The 18,002-nt window shown below is 32.8% G+C and overlaps 2 protein-coding genes across 3 annotated transcripts in view; one reads left to right on the top strand and one right to left on the bottom strand.

Moving 5' to 3' along the window:
• LOC140054057 (vesicular glutamate transporter 1-like) overlaps nucleotides 1–10,555 on the top strand; it is a 58,800-nt gene extending 48,245 nt beyond the window's left edge. Inside the window, exons 7-12 of the mRNA XM_072098880.1 lie at nucleotides 1,217–1,350; nucleotides 3,448–3,597; nucleotides 4,339–4,471; nucleotides 5,228–5,338; nucleotides 7,190–7,317; nucleotides 7,864–10,555. Coding sequence (XP_071954981.1) covers nucleotides 1,217–1,350; nucleotides 3,448–3,597; nucleotides 4,339–4,471; nucleotides 5,228–5,338; nucleotides 7,190–7,317; nucleotides 7,864–8,187 — 980 coding nt within the window. The 3' untranslated portion in view covers nucleotides 8,188–10,555. The remainder of the gene's footprint in view (nucleotides 1–1,216; nucleotides 1,351–3,447; nucleotides 3,598–4,338; nucleotides 4,472–5,227; nucleotides 5,339–7,189; nucleotides 7,318–7,863) is intronic.
• A 3,673-nt stretch (nucleotides 10,556–14,228) lies between these two features.
• LOC140055035 (peptidyl-prolyl cis-trans isomerase FKBP4-like) overlaps nucleotides 14,229–18,002 on the bottom strand; it is a 27,183-nt gene continuing 23,409 nt past the window's right edge. For both annotated transcript variants that reach the window (XM_072100192.1, XM_072100191.1), the window contains exons 8-10: nucleotides 17,753–17,944; nucleotides 17,181–17,420; nucleotides 14,229–14,859 (exon numbers count right to left, since the gene is read on the bottom strand). In XM_072100192.1, the coding sequence (XP_071956293.1) occupies nucleotides 14,683–14,859; nucleotides 17,181–17,420; nucleotides 17,753–17,944 (609 nt within the window). In that variant the 3' untranslated portion in view covers nucleotides 14,229–14,682. The remainder of the gene's footprint in view (nucleotides 14,860–17,180; nucleotides 17,421–17,752; nucleotides 17,945–18,002) is intronic.

Here is an 18,002-nt window from a genome sequence, read left to right as displayed (position 1 = left end):
TAAACATACAAATTCGAATTCAAAATGGTCTAAAATGCATGCCATTTCGTTTTCTGATCCTATGTTCATCTTCGCTCGTACATTTTCAATTTCCCGACAACAAAGGCATTCCACAGCAGTGTCCATCAATTCACACCGTCCGCATTGGCACCATTCCTCCTTGTTTACTTTCCTCCATTCTATATCTTCTCCTTCATGTGCGACAATATTATCTAAACCTTCTATTTCCTCCACATCTCTTCTTCTTCTTCTTCTTCTTCTGGGTTCTAATTGGTAAGGTTGTAATCCGTGATTCATCTTAATTTAGCTCTGTGTATATATAGGCATCCACGCTCTACGGGCAGTCTCACAGTTGGATGATTTTCTCTGTCAAACCAATGACGTCACAACCTCGTTTTCGTGTTAAACATGGCGGCTCATAGAGAATCCGCGGTTTTTTTGAAAAATCTACACTTCAAAATCGATTTTACTCTAAACAACAATAAATTTCAAAAAATTTTTACCGCACTTCGTTTTATATGAATTATATCTACAATGCTACACATTTTAAAAGAAATAATACTGCATTCCTTTAAGATACATTCTAATGGTGTTTATGAAGGTAGATGTATTATATCGATGAAATTGTTAAAGAAGCTAACTTTTCTTGGAAGTAATATTTGTAATACTTGAAATAGTCTAAATTCCAGACAGTTCGCTGGCTTACTTCATACTTTAGATAAATGATAATTTACAAGTTGTAAGGTTATTTTTAAACAAAAACCAATTACGAATTACCTTTGGAATGCAAAGTGTAATTGAACAAGATAAATAATGACATTAATACTTTTGAATGAAACTAATTGTATTTGGTGTAAAAAAACTTCAACAAAAACTGAAATTATTTTGATAAAAAATACACTGGTAGTAAAAAAAAAAGTCTGTAAAACTACATTTCATTTATAAATATACCAAATTCTGATTTGTTTTTGGGCCTATATTGTATCAGTGATACTTCATTAATTTATTCTGTTAGTTAAACGGCTGTTAGGCATAATTGTTTTAATCTATCAAAAAGAACACAATCTTGAGTTGTGATGATTTAGATGAGCAAACTCTAAACTTTAGAATGTTATTTCGATGTATAGACCATGGTATTATAGGAGGAATGTGTATATTCCCTGATAGCTCTCATCTCCTCCACAGATAATCCTTAACTTGTTTCAATTGTATTTAGGTGTAATGGGTATCACATGGGCCATTGTGTTTATAGTAATTAGCCATGACAGTCCATCCTCTCACCCAACTATTACATTACAAGAAAAGAATTACATCTTGGAGAGTATAGGCGAACGAGCCACAAGTACAAAGGTTTGTTTAATTTTTTTTTCTATTTTTTAAATTCTTTAGACAAAAATCGGGTTGATTCCAAAAAAGAGATATACAGTACCGGTACTGATCCATGAACTTGGTTGAAATGCCGATGAATCTAGACCTATAGGAAATGATGACCAAAATAAGAAACACATTGTTCTTAGTACAACTCATAAATGTCATTAAAACGCATTTCTATCAATTTCTTGCTAGCGTCTAGTTATGTTATTTGCCTTTTGTTCCAAAGAAAATGTTTACATAAAATTGCTCAAAATGTGATGATAACAATATTTTTAACCGAGCTAAAAACTATTATTCTACAGTTATATAGTGTTTTTATATAGATAACAGTATACTTTTATTAGGAGGTCCGATCACATAAGTTTTAACTTTATTTAAACATAAATAAATGAAAGGTGGCAGTCTTCTGTATCATAATCTAATTACTTTGCAATAATTCAATAACTAACAAATCAAAAATTACATATAAAAGCTACTACTGCTGGTATATACAGTGAGAATGATTAGAGGAAATTAATTTATGGTACTTAAAGATGTATTGCCTTCCTCCCACAAAACATGAACAAATATTACTATTCTATTTTTTTACTTTAAATTACGCATTTTTTCAAGTGAAACATTTTTTTCGATTCAATGTTTGTTCAAAGTGGCCAAAAAAAAAAGGCATATTCAGGTAGACAATACATCTTTAAATAAGAGTAAATAAATAACCAGCATGAAATATGTTGTTAGGCATACAATCGGTAGTATAGGCAAAGTACTACAATAATAATAATAAACCAGCATGTAATATGTTCATGGTTGGGCATACAATCGGTAGTATAGGCAAAGTACTACAATATACTTTTCAAACATGTACTTTATTGTATTCGGATATAATATAACTTCAGACGGAAGTATGTGGAAAATGTGGAAAAGAAAGTTATGTGTTACCGGGGGAAAAGAAGGCATTAAAGGGAATAAGTGCGATATATTTCTTACAATTTGCAAACATTGTTATAGCCCGTTCATCAATTCTTAATGCCAAGGTGAATTGAGTATACATTACGTACGTTGAAACAATCTTGGAAGTCTTCAGTACATTAAGATATTTCATATCTATCTTCAAATCAGTATTTTTATGATAGGACACGACAGACATGGATATGAAGTGATATCTTGGAGATTATAAATAAAAAGCTAACCATCTCTCGAGAATGATAACGCCAGTTAACAATTTATAGCGGTTTGGTGTTCGTCATACAGTTATTCCCACATCAACTGCTCGATGATACTTTAAACGACATTCCGATGATTTTCTATTTCAACGTAAACTTTATTTCTATTTTCAACAATAAAGAATCAGATACTGTATTATCAAGACTGAGAGAGTATCATCGATTTTGGCTTTCACTTTTTGAAGGATATATAGAGTTTTGTCTCTAGACTGAAACAATATGTTTCTACAGCAGGTATTATTATATATGACAGAAATTTCAGAAAATACTTGCTTCGACGGCACAGCATCAAAATTGAGTATTAGGTTGTAATTGTAAACATTTAGTAAATAGTGGGTTTGAATAATAATATATGATAAAACAAAACAATGTTAATTGTCATTTATTCATAAAATAATTCCACGTTTAGGTTAATATTATTCTGACACTGAATGTCAGTGCCCCTGCTGTAAAAGTAAAGGTACTGTGCTTGCACACTGAAGGACAGTCAGGAATGTCAAATTTTGTATCGTATCTCTCCGGGTTTGGTAATCCTAGGCCTAAGTAAACCGGCTCCTAAAAGTTCATAAAACTCTGATGGGAAACTGATGACAAAGCAATCTGTGTTTAGTCATTACAACTTCTAGTTCTAAATACTTTTTATAATTTTGAGCAGAAAAAACAAACTGATTGAGACAAAATGTAAAATGAAAGCCTTCCGGCTGAAGCAAACAGTATCAGAATCACTAATACACTTCTAAGAAAATCCACTAATCAGAAATTTATTGGGAATGTTTTTATTTATCATCTATCTGACAATGCCTTCTTGCATTATCATTGGTATTATTATTATTAATGTAATGTTTATTATTTACAGTTCAGTACGACTCCTTGGTCAAGTTTCTTTACATCAATGCCTGTCTATGCTATAATCGTAGCAAATTTTGCAAGAAGCTGGACTTTTTATTTATTTCTTACTGGTCAACCATCTTATTTGGAGGAAGTATTTCATTACGAAATATCAAAGGTAGGTCCTACTTGATTTTATATAGAAATACTGTAGATACGTTCTTCTTCTTATAAAGTGTCGAACTCTTCTAGTTAATACATTATAGCACACATACCACATTCATGAATGCAAACTAAAGTATCGTATTCATTGTAATAAGCTGGTTGATAAATGCCATATATATTGACGAAAAGGGCAACAAACCCTTTTTTTCAAACTTCAGTAATCGATTGATTAATAAAAGATTGAAAGGAAAAATGTGAGTGTAATAATGAAACAGACGAGCGTCTATTTCAGGTTGACTCGACTGACCCAATGAGACTGTAAGTCTCTGCCAATGTATAATGATTGATTTACGACCACAGACTACTAAATTATAAGAATGTAAAATTCGTATTTATTTATCACTGATGTATTCTTAATGAGAAAAAAGATCAAGTCTATTCTTAATTTTATAATACAACGTGCTTGCTACTGACTCCTGAATAAATGATTGGATTGATAGGTAATTATAGACAAAGTCATCAATAAAACATGCTTTGCATAAAACAAGAATAATGGAATTTAATACTAGACACGTTTTTTTTCTTGTGTTTGGTTTTTAAATTAAAGCTTGATTCTACATTTATTTTAAACCCATATTTAACAATATGCAAATGTATACGAAGGAAAACAATATATTATTGGAAACGAACAAGCAAATTGAATACTTGTCAATAATAATTATTAATTGTTTTCAATGGTATTGATATTAAATAGGTTGGTGTGTTATCAGCTTTGCCTCACCTGGTAATGGCTATCATTGTTCCTCTGGGCGGTCAACTAGCTGATTTCCTTCGACGTCGACAATTGATGACAACGACCACCGTGCGCAAACTGTTCAACTGTGGTGGTAAGCCTTTGAAATCATTTGATACAAAAATTATCTCCTAACTATTCGAATTGCGTTAGTCATTTTTTTTATTTATAGTTCGCTTACATATAATATTACTAATTATATAATATATAAAATAAAGTAATAACAGTCTCAAATTTGCATTTTCGTGGATCCTTAGTACATGTTTTTAATTATTCATAACATTATTATATTATGAATTTATATCTTTTTATCAAAATAAATTGGGTTTTAAAAGAAACGGAACAATGACTGGTTTATAAACGTTTTATAAAGCACTTAAAAAATATTTTCATTAAGTTTAAAAGGTATAGTTTGTCTTTCAAGTAGCCGACTATACATGTCAAATTGGATGAAGTTTTTGATTATGAATTCCGTATACGTAAAACCTTGATTTCGTGGATGGTACTTTATTCACGATAAAATTTATTGTCAAATGTATTTCTTTGAAAATACCATTTATTGTTATACTTAAGAGATGACATAGCTTAAGTAGCTTTTTTTAATAGTATTATTATAAATTCAACATATTCATTAAAATATATAAGTAGACAAGGAGTATTTTGATCAGAGTATTTTAGATTTTTATATTTCATACGTAAAATAAAAGACAGAAGGAATGAAAACAAAATTGCCAACATTACTGTATACCTCAACACAAAAGAAAAAGGCATCACATCTCACCCGATCAAATTTACAATTTTCCTGAATACTTTCAGAATTTGTAAAGCGATAACGTATTTTATAATTCAGGTTTTGGTGGTGAGGCATTATTTCTTCTTATCACCGCATATGCAAGAGGCGCCAAAATGGCTATCATTTGTATGACAATAGCTGTCGGCTCAAGTGGCTTTGCAATTTCAGGTAAGAATTATTATTAAATTTACCGGATTTTAATAACAAAATTACAGTTTCTAATTTTAATGCCTACATACTATTATTTTATACATAAAACAATCATACGTAACTGATTATTCACTTCAGACTCAATGTAGTTAGGCCTCATCGATCCTTTCCTATATGACCGACATGACCACTTTTTGGGTGGTTTCACATGCAAGTACAAAGCGATAGCACACAGCTAAACAAGTTTGCATTACAATAAACAAATATATAAACTATATATATATATCAATACAACTTCGAAAAATACAATTAGAATGTTAAATTAATGAAATAGGAATAATGAAATATAATACTATAAATAAAAATTAAGTTATCTGCACTGCTCAATTGATTATTTTTTACATTAAATAGGTGGCATTCCGGTTTCTTTTTATAATATAGGGAATCGCTAAATTGTTTTATCAATTAGTGCTTATTCTAGGTAAATCTATTGGGGTTAAGTAATCTAGATACATTGGCTCTTTAAGCAGGCTATATATTACGATGCCTCTCTCTGACTTGAGGATTCAGGCTTCTCTAAATAATATTAATTTTTCTCTACGTTCAGCAAGACTGGTGTTTTAAAAGGACAATATAATAACTCTCATTGCCCTGGCCGAGCATAATTTTGCATGTGATATTTGGTAATGACAGAGTGCCAAACTACGCATGCATACTCAGTCACTGATCGAATATAGAGTTGATCAATTAACTTAACATGTCACTAATTGGTGCATTATAGCCCTTCAGTGCATAAAGAAGAAACATTCTTCTACTTGCTCTAGAAATAATACCTTTAATTTGGATATCCCAACAGTTGTCTTGTAACTGAAGACCTAACAATTACATATTGTAAACAGTATCAGTTTTTCACTTATAGTAAATTGGGGGTAATGTATTTAGGATTTCATAAAGTTTACATTGAGATTGCTTGAGTATAGCATGTCAGGGTTAGGATTGACTCCGATATGTCATCAACAAATTTCCAACGATTCTCAGAGGCTCTTCCCGCATCATTTAATGGACAGAAGAGTACCGGTAGTTAAATAGTGTATGTAGGAATACAGTACTATTTTGCTGCTTCAGGTAAAGTGTTTCTGTCAGGCCACAGACCCTTTACCTTCCTGGCAATTTCATATTCAAAATTTCAATTCAAAATAAACATTTATTTCCTTAAATTGCAGACTAGAAACATACAACAATGAAACGTAATAATTAGGTTTTTTAAAAAAGAAAATGTAACGTACAAATCATAACTTTCATCAAAGAATCATTGAATTAAACTCGAGTCTTTCTCTATGACAATAAGTATCCTAACCATTCGGTTTTAATAGCTCAATCCTAAATTATGCTTTACATAACTGTATTATAATTAGAAGCCAGCAAGAAAATTGATCGATTGGTTTGTTTCTAATCTTCAGAAATATTTCTAAATGTATCTTTTCCAATGCATAATTAAATTGCTGTATGTCAACTGTTTTATTTTTTAATGGTGTTTGTTTAAATATTGATAACGTGCGTCATCAAACGTCATTAATACTCAATGGAAAACAGCTGACGGGTAAATAATTTGCACACAAATTTAATATGATTATAATGAAATAAAAAGTGCTAAATTTTACGGAGTTAAACAACAGAAATATACTATACCTTTAATATCTTACGAAACACCCAGTCTGTGCTGTATTATACATTGTCCTTGGGGTAAAAGGCACTTTCACTAGGTTTCAACTAATGTATAAAGTGTCATATACACAATATTGGATGTGTATCATTTTTCAAGCCGATTGGAACTCAATATGATCTGGTTTTTTATTTGTTTTATTACAGGTTTCAATGTTAATCATCTGGATATTGCACCACGCTACGCCAGTATTCTGATGGGAATAACCAATTCGGCAGGCACACTTGCTGGTATTCTCTGCCCACTAATTACTACCAATATCACATCAGAAAAGGTAGTCTTATACTGTAATAATCTAAAGTAAATTTCTGTAGGCTTAAATTTGTGATAAAAATGTTGCAATAAGGATAATACAGTATATATAAGACTAAGTTGCTTATTATCTTTACAGAGAGAATCAAATTACAAATTCATAGTCATATAAGTTCTTTCTGTCGAAACTTAATGCTTATTCTACAGGGCTACCTTTCTCGTTTCATCCATATAAAAACTACAGCAATTCACTGCAATTGCCACAAGAAAAAAGATAAATTAATTACAATTTATTTTCCAATCAACCTTTAGGTTCAACTCTCCTGGGAAATTTATATGTCTTCTATCTACAACATTCACATTATAATCTTGACTAATGCTTAAAAAATGAAAATTAATTGTCACAATTGAAATACAAATGACAACGGTTTATATACATCAGTTGAAATTTATAACCAAAATAAATGAAAGCATTCTAGAGATTGTTAAAGAATAATAGAGGAGGTTAATTTATGTGATTTAAAAGCTAGTAACACGTCACTATGGTATGGTATTATTAATTTCACAGACACCCGAGGAATGGGAGAAAGTGTTTCTAATTGCTGCCATCATACATTTTGTAGGCGTTATATTTTATGGTATGTTTGCATCTGGTGAGAAACAGCCGTGGGCAGACTACCCGAAAGTTGCCGACTTCTCTTCCACGAATGGTACAGATACGCTCAAGGGATACGGTGCGATGACGGACATCAGTACTACAACATTTGGAACATCTATACACAACTCAAATTATGGGGAAGGTACTCCGAATGGTGTCTATCCCACAACAAAGGAAGAATCAGTGCAACCTACAGCCAACGAAAATGAAGAACACCTTGTAGAATCAGATTAACCCGCTACTAACATACACACCCGTAGATACTGCATTCCAGAAATTAACAATGGCGAAATACATATTTAAATTTAGAAACAAAGTTTTTACTATGTTAGTGAATTAAGATAAACACAATTTGTTTTGTTTTTTTCATTACCATTCTCAGGGGTATTAATATTTAGAAATCAAAGAATGTCGAGGGGAAGAGTGGTTGAAAAATAGTAACATTTGTAACTTTGAGAACGGAGAACCAGGATCTCTTTGGAACGGAAATGTGTGATTTCCCGTGAAGCCATAAGACCTACACAAACATCATCTCTCATGTTCATCTAAGAAAATTGTTATATCTAAACTAAGTATGAAGTCTCCCTTTTTGAAGTTCAATTTATGGACATCTAAGAACGTTATTTTTATATCATTTCTTTAGAATATAATAACACTAATATATTTTGGATTTTTTTGACAAAATAAATGGTGAACACTTTCTACCCCACACCCACAACTAAAAGTGTGCTCGTAGACCTAATAAGTGCATTACGTTTACAATATCTTATATAGGCCTAAACAACATAAATGGCTTAAAATATAAGAAATGTTGTTACTCGCGTAATAATTCGATTTTGTTTGCGTCTGTTTGGGAAGTTGCTAAATGATGAATATACAAACTCGGTGGTTTAGAAGTATGAACACCGTGTATGGTGTTTTAGAGGTATGAGTTCCAGCAACTTGTTATAGTAGAAAGCATTATCTAGTGCTGCACAATGTCGTATTTGGCAATTCAATTTCCTAAAAAGGTGATATCTTACGATCATAATTTGGAACTTATAAATCAAAGGTAACGAACGGCTACTAAAACTAATGTTTAATTCTTATATTCTCACTCCTGAGGACGATCAAAGCATATTGATCGAAACGTCGAGAAACGCAACAGTTCTTTTCAGAACTAATACACGTGGTGTACCGCAAATTTTATATCAACGATTCTTATAATGTTGCAATGTGATCTTGTTAGTGAATATAAAATTAATGTTCGCTGCATTTATGATTCACATGGTGCTCATTGGTCTGTAAATTTTGTATTTCATTTTATACAAAATATACAAGCAAATATGTATTTACTTAGTGGACGTTTATCAAAAAATTAAGTCATTTCAATCGGATCTTCCACGTTAATCCGCTAATATGCATCAGCTCATAATTTGGATTATTTAAATTCAATTCTTCTTTTAATGTTTTTGAATTGTGAATATAAAGTTGTCATCATTAATCGTAAAGTATTAGCTTTCACTACAAGCGTAAGACGTGTTAATAAAACGGCAAGCCGCGCTATGTACAAATGCACCGTTCCCCAATTGCATAAGGACCACTCAATGACATACAACGGAACACGTGACCAGCATTGCAAGTGATGAGTGCGTTTTTGCAACTAAAGTAGTATAGAAACTAATTATTTGAGTTAGGCCTAATAAAAAGATAATGATATACTGGTGCCTAGAATTACTTTTATATTTCTCTTTTGAAAGCGAGGTAGGCCTATATAAAGGACAAAGCAGTGAGACAGTGAAATTAACAGTCAAACTAAATTAGATGTAAATATCGTCGCAACGAACAACAGTGTGTACGTTTCGTATTTAAATGTATTTTCATTATTGTTTACTTTATTTAGTTACTACAAAATTACCAAAAACTATTAAGTATAATATATTCTATAATTTAATACTATAACTAACGAAGTTATAATAGCAGATCAAGTGTAAGACGAAATATAAGCAGTTGTAGAAATATTCATAAAGTACAGTAGAAGTTTGTTACAAATTTTGATAATAGTGGAATTTAAAAATTACTTGCCAACAAACGGTTTTACATTTAGTTTCTTCCAAAATGTATGCTCTTGTAAAAAATATACACTTACACAATTAAAAAAAATAATAATTATTATTTTTAAAAATAATAAAATAAGCAAGAGCATATTATTAGGGATTACCTTGTATTACAACTGTGTGTTCCATTTAGGATTATACTTTTAGGGAAGTATCATCCAAGTCTGGGAATGTCTGGTTTAAAAGACCATCATTTCTTACAGTAGGCCTATGGCCTACATTAATTAAGTTGGTAGAAACAGACCTACCGTACGTGCAATTTAGTCAACGTTTATGTTGAACTTCTACGTGTATTAAAAAGCAATTATTATGTTATGTATAGAAAATACAGATTTAATAGTATACAGAAAGAACAAAGATTATTTATTGTATAATTATTATAGTAAGTATATATAGGTATATAATTGTTTGATGGATATGTTTGAATTAGTGTTAAAAGGAAGTTATGAGAATGTATTTCTATTATGTGAATGTATGTTAATAGTTGTATGAGCAATAAAGAAAAAGCACTGTAAGAACTTATTTGTTTCGCTTTGAAAACGTTTGGTTACCTCAATTAGAGTTAATATCTTATCAAATATAAATATTATGTATGACGTTTATTAAACTTCGAAGCAACACAGTTAAGTATGAAATCGAGAAAAAGATTTTCAGTCGAGTGAATGGTATCTATCAAACCATAAAGCTTGATTTGATTGACCAATTACGATATGATGGATCATCCTTTTCTTCGCTTGTGGTTGGTGGAACCCAGACTAGTGGTTGGTCGACTCACTTGGGTTTCCAATAAGTACATTGTACCATTGTGTTTAAATGGGAACCAACGCTTTAAAGTACAAACAGATTAAAATCGAGGCATAAATTTCAGATATTAAATTTGGCTAATATATGTATAAATTTTAAATACGTAATAGAAAACAAGAACAAAATACCCATGGATTTACAGAATTTGGCACAACTTTATTTTGTCTTTTGTGAGCTTCAGTCATCTTTATTTCATTTCAAAACATAGGCCTAATAATTTTGGATAAATAAACATTCTTATTATGTTTGTGTATTATACATTTAAATATAAATCCAAAGGCAAATTACTGAAAAAATGACAATGCTGTGGGTATCAGTGGCTGGATCTCAATGGAGATACAAAAAAAAGCGAAAAGCTAAATCAAAACGATAAGTAAAACAGCCAGAAAAGTTAGCAGAGCTTTTGGGCAACACTAGCCCTTCATCAGTGAATTTGGATAACGTCATTGTATAATATTTTCATTTATACATTTTAACTATCCCCTTACATCTTAAAAAATCTCTGCAAAAGATCATTCATACATTTACATTACATACAAATTGAAATAATATCAATAAATATAAAGAGAATAAAAAATAACTCAATAACTATTTGCTTGTAGAGTATAGCATTATCAATGTGTTCCGTAACTCTTCTTTTTAGTGTTTTTTTATTTGCACTATTTACATTTATGTACAAATTAGTTTATTTACAGTAACTTGCATAACAAAAGAAGGAAAGAATTTGGCACAACTAGTCAGATTTCTTTCAGTAATGAGGTGGTTCGACTTAATGTTACCATATCTGGTTACTACACCAAAAAAGTGCAAAAACAAATGTTGGTGTATACGGACGTGGATAACCTTTGATACAGCACGAAAATAATCGGGATTTCACTCTTTTAGAAAATACAGTGTAAGACAAACAAATTCCAACAACTATAAACACTTGATTGACTTTTAGAGCTAGGAACAAATGTTTGATAATCATGTGGTTTTATGAAACGTATAAAAACAGCAAATAATCAAAACTATGTTAAACTATTCTTTCCTCGCCTTGTAGTTTATTTTGTATCTTTATTACAACTCTTGTTTATATTTATTTTACTTATATATATTATGTATGTTATTGTATTTTTATGTGAGTGATTGTGCCTGTCATGAATTTCCGCAAGAACCAAATATATCTGAATCACTGATCCATTGTGACGCTAAAATCGGGTTTCGGTTTTCTGACAGTAAATGTACTGTGATTAATATGAAGTTGTTTTATAAAATGTAGTGGTATCCACCAGGATCTGTACCATCCCACCACGATCAGCAGCACCATCCCACCAGGATCAGCAGCACCATCCCACCACGATCAGCAGCACCATCCCACCACGATCAGCAGCACCATCCCACCAGGATCAGCAGCACCATCCCACCAGGATCAGCAGCACCATCCCACCAGGATCAGCAGCACCATCCCACCAGGATCAGCAGTACCATCCCACCAGGATCAGCAGCACCATCCCACCAGGATCAGCAGCACCATCCCACCAGGATCAGCAGCACCAGGATCAGCAGCACCATCCCACCAGGATCTGTACCATCCCACCACGATCAGCAGCACCATCCGACCACGATCAGCAGCACCATCCCACCACGATCAGCAGCACCATCCCACCACGATCAGCAGCACCATCCCACCACGATCAGCAGTACCATCCCACCATATCATCAGGATCTGCACCATAGCACCAGGATCTGCACCATTATAGGACCCAATTAGAAATAAGTGGTATAGGACTCCATTGGAAATAAGTTGTTTTTTCTACTTTATGGGCTATCCTTGGTTTCTTGTATTCTGTGCAATTCCTTGCTTGTTTCATTTTGTATTTTTAATATTTGTCTTGTAATTTTATGTTGAAACCTGAATAAAATAAAATCAAATCCATCAGGATCTGCACCGTCCCACCAGGATCTGCACCATCCCACCACGATCTGCACCATAGCACCAGGATCTACACAATCGCTCCCACGATCTGCATGTACCATCCAACTATGATCTGCACCATCCCACCAGGATATGGGCCATCCCATCAGGCCGGATCTGCACCATCCCACCAGGATCTGCGCCTTAGCAGCAGGATCTGCACAATCGCACCATGAACTGCATGTACCATCCGACCAGGATCTGCACCATCCCACCACGACCTGTACCATCCTACCAAGATCTGCACCATCCCACTATGATCTGCACCATACCACCAGGATCTGCACCATCCCACTATGATCTGCACCATACCAACAGGATCTGCACCATCCCACCAAGATCTGCACTATACCATCAGGATCTGCACCATCCCACTAGAATTTGCACCATCTCACCAGGATCTGCACCATCCCACCATGATCTTCACCATAGCACCATGATCTGCACCATCTCACCAGGATCTACGCCACACGTACCACCAGTGCGACATACCACTATGATAAGCACCATTCCACCTGGGTCTGTGCCATCCCACCAGGATTAGTGACATCCCACTAAGATCTGCACCATACCATCAGGATCTACACCATCCCATCAGGATCTACACCATCCCACCAGGATCTGCACCATTCCACCAGACTATTTCACATTCCACCGGAATCTGCGCCATCCCACCAGGAGCTGCGATATCACACTGGGATCTGCAACATTCCAATCCACTGGGAAAAGTGCAATCCCATCGGGATCTGCGACATCCCACCCGGAAAAGCGCATCACAAGCATTTTCGACATCCCACTAGGATCTGCACCGTTGCTTGAGCTTGATATTATCTATATTATACTATATATACGATGCCTTGATTAAACATTTGTATGTTAAGGCAATTTAAACAGATGTTGGTCCTAGTTTGTTTAAAGTAGTATACAGAATGCTTATACCATATTAATTCGAATAAACGCCCCGGAGCGTTTATTGTTCAGGAGGGTTGTATGAGAGGTGTTTATTTTTTTGGGTGTAACATTGTAACATGTATACTCAAATAAATAACCCCTAGATGAAAAAAACACAACACAATTAATACAGTAAAAAATGCTTGGTTAATAATGTTAATCAATGAATTCTACTATAAATAGAAATGTGTTATAATACCATATTGTGTAGATAATGCATGTGGCGGGTAATTTATTCGAAGGGGGGGCGTTTATTCAAAATGACGTTCTATGGGGGAATTTATTTGATTTGGGTGAGGCGTCTATTCGAATAAATACGGTATGTTAAAATGAGAGTTGAAGCAGTAAAAGCTTCTGAAGGTAGTGAATTCCACACAAAACAACAAAACGTTTTATTATTTAAGACCATTTCACGACACAACTTAATGATTGATGTTTTAGTTTTAAACAAAGACTCAAGCACCTAAAATATAAACACAAAATGTACCTTTGTTTTTTAATTTATTTGTATTGTATATTAATACCAGTAGTAACATTCATAGACTCAAATAAAAATTGTAGCAATAAATAGCATTTGTAACAAGAAATATTTCTTACAAAAAAATGCCAGTAAAATGAGTTGTAGGTTATACAGTACAGTACATTAATACTTATTATTTAGTATATCCAACCTCTATTATACTGATACTATCCCCATATACTAATAAGCATTAAGATTCTATCCCCATCAAATACAGTCTAGTAGTTTAATAAACTTTTAATAAGATTGAAGTTTTTATGTTGAAAATTAAACTATAAAGATTTAAATTAATATAACATAAAGTCACATAAAAACATACACAAAGTATAAAAGTAATTTGAAGGAATGCAGTATTAGCTGTTATGCTATGATAATAATGATATCAAATTAGAATGTAAAGTCTAGTCAACAGCCGTTCCTTCATCATTTTCTTTTGTATCTTGATCTATTACTTTCTCAGGTTCCTCACTATTATTTTCTATATTATTTTTTTCATCGTCTTTCCTTGCATCTTCACCAGCTTTTTTAAACATCTCTTTCGCTCTTTTATCTTCTTTTTGCCTTCTTTTCTCTTCAGCCTACAATACAGAAAATCATAAAATTAAAAAAAACTAAAGCCGTTTTAGCTCTGCAGTAAAAAATCCAAGCATTTTCTTTTTGAACGCTGATAGCCTAGCTTCTTGTCTAAGATTCTCCATTGATCGAATGGAAGCAGCGAATTGATTGAATAAAGTTATGTGTATAATATTATGATTCATTGAAAGAATGTTGATATAACTAGTATTTGTAGCCAAGATAAGATTGAAGGAGTAGATTGAAGTCCCTATCTTGCCAAGTGAAGTTCTGCAAGCTGGTGTTTGCCTTATAAAACCCAATAAAAAAATAATTGAGTTGTGGAAAAAGGACAAAAACGCTTTTCAATAGCAAGGTAATTAACTGACTACACAATCACATTGGAGAAACCTTCATTACTGTAATCATTAAACAAATTCTGTAAAAATGCATTATTATTATGCAAGAATTTTACTGAATTAATTTCTGACGTAAACTGAAAAAATGAAATGAAGCAGGGATTAAACCAAGTGAGATTTAATGAATACTAAATTAGAGAATATTTTCGGATTTTCTATAATGAGAAAAGGATTTTATTTAGATTCTCATTTTCGCATTGCCATAAATCCAGAGGTAGACTTCACAAGAGAGTTTGTATAAGGCAAAAAATAATATATGGTTATCATCATATTTTGTATAGTGCAACTCTGTATGGAATACTTAATACTTCGCTCGCTCCCCCTCTAGGAAGTGTAGACGATGGTTCTCGGAATGATAATGACTCGGGACATAAACAGTTTTAGGACGACATTCTGGCCAGGACAATTTCGGTCGGTTACCATTAGTTAAATGCTTTTGATATTCCTAAAACTAAACGTACTCACTAACCTAAGTGTCTTAGATGATTAATAGCGTTTTAGGCTTGATCTTTATGTACTACTATACCTTCACACGCACGGTTGGAAAATAAACAAAAAACCAAAATGGTTATCGCCACCAAGCACCAAAACCCTTTATAATATCTTCCTAAGATAGAAATATAGAGCAATAGCGTCAATGTGAAAACTAATGTTATCAAATCTATGTTTCGCGGTACATCTGAGATAGATAAGGTAGGTATCCAAGGCGGAGATTTGTACCGAAGTTTTTGCATTGTGCTCGCCTATGTCAGAATTAACCATAATTTATATATATACATGTATAGAGTATTCTGCAGAGGCGCAACACAGAGGTCTGAGACACCTCTGGTTTAGGAAGCCTAAGTTGCCTTTTTTCAACACATTTTAATGCCTGTTATTTCCTTGATATGTGTGTACTGTGTTGTGGTCGTCTGTGATATTTACCCTACAGAAGTGTGAATAACTTAATGTATAGTAATTTAGTATACAATGATTGCAGTAATCGCCGTGTCTATAACAAACAAAAAAAAGACATTTCATTATTTATTATACACTCCACTCTGTACAGGGGTGTAAATATACCACGCTAACTCTTGCACACACATACCAGGGTGGCAATTAACTGAATGCAAAATGGTGTATTTCTGGAGAGTGATGACGTCAGCATTCACACGGGAAGCGAGCTAGACAACATGCCGCTGGTAGTAGTAGTAGGAGTGTGTGTGAAAATAACTCAGTTGTGGATATTTATTGGAGATTTTAAATCGCGTTTTATTTATTTCTTCTTGAATTCATAAATAGTAATTAAACTCTTAGCTCTTTAATTATGTAGGCCTTAACTATATAATGCTAACCTTAGCTCTAGGCCTACTCTTCTTAATTAAAAGAGTCAGGTGTGTCGAATCCAGCGATGGTTGGTGGGGTTGGTTGCATTATTTGTTATTTCATTTTTTTTTTTTAAATTAAGGGGTGGCTAGACACCATATTCACACCCTAGATCCACCACTGGTTTGGTTACACAGTGAGCAACCACACGTTCGACTGTTGACTTAATACGTTCTATGAACTTGAAGTGTATGCCGTCTATAATTGTACTACCTTTGGCCAATCCTCCCATTAAGAGTAGGTTGTTATAAAACAAATAATGAATGTTTGTGTAATGGACCAAATAATTTAATTCAGTGAAAATCAACATTTTTTATATTTCACCAGTATTCTCTTAGTGAAAATATAATATTTCATCTTTCACCTCATGAAATTATTTGGATTCATTAACATTCATTAATAAAGGGTGTAAGCTTACTTTTTAATAAAGTATGAATTTTAGGAATTTATACCTAAATAGTATTATGTCATTTCTAACATCATACTAAAAGTATACAAAATACTTGTATTTTACACCCATATAATTGGAGATGAATAGCAATAATTAAAGATGTTCACATTACCTTAGCATCCTGAGCTGCAAACTTAGCAAACATATTGCCATAAGTTTTCTTCTCTTTTGCACGCTGTTGTTTGATTTTGTGATCACAGACTGCTATTTTATTTTTTGCTGCCTTGTTTGTAGGATCCAACTGAAGTACTTTTTGGAAATCCAGTTTTGCTATTTCAGGGTTGCTCATACCCATATTAGCTTCACCTTTACGGTAATAAGCTTTTACACAATCTGCATCCATCTCAAATGCCTAAAATGTCCAAATGCAATAATGAACATTTTTTAAATTACATTATTTCATTCATTTTTAAAAGTTGTGAATTTAATTCTAAATGTATAAACCAAAAACATACTATACAATTTAGTTTTACAGTGCATCTCTACTATTAACAAACATTGACAAATAAATTCAATGAAAACTAGATTTTAATTCATCACTTTGACGAATTATAGGTGATCATTTTTATAATTTTAGTGACATTTAGGCCTAATTTAAAAACAACATGCACGTACGTAAGTATGATCGCAAAATATTGATGTATGCCATGTGGTCATAATCAATTAAATAAAAAATATTCTTACTTTATCACAATTTTTGATAGCTTGAAGGTATTCTGCAGTCTTTAGATATGCCATGGCAAGATTGAGGAAACCAGCTAACTTCAATGAATTCCATTTCTCTTTCTGCTCTGCATCATCATCTAGATCACTGGCATAATCTAACAAGGATGTAACACGAGTCCAGTTCTTGATAGCATCTGAGTATGCCCCAGCCTATCAAGTAGACGTAAAGTACAAAAAATGTATGATAAATTAATTAGGTTCTATTTCA

Source organism: Antedon mediterranea, chromosome 7, assembly GCF_964355755.1.
Source record: "Antedon mediterranea chromosome 7, ecAntMedi1.1, whole genome shotgun sequence".
Classification (NCBI taxonomy): domain Eukaryota; kingdom Metazoa; phylum Echinodermata; class Crinoidea; order Comatulida; family Antedonidae; genus Antedon; species Antedon mediterranea.
Note: the sequence above shows the minus strand (reverse complement) of the source record. Positions and strands in the feature narration are given on the sequence as shown.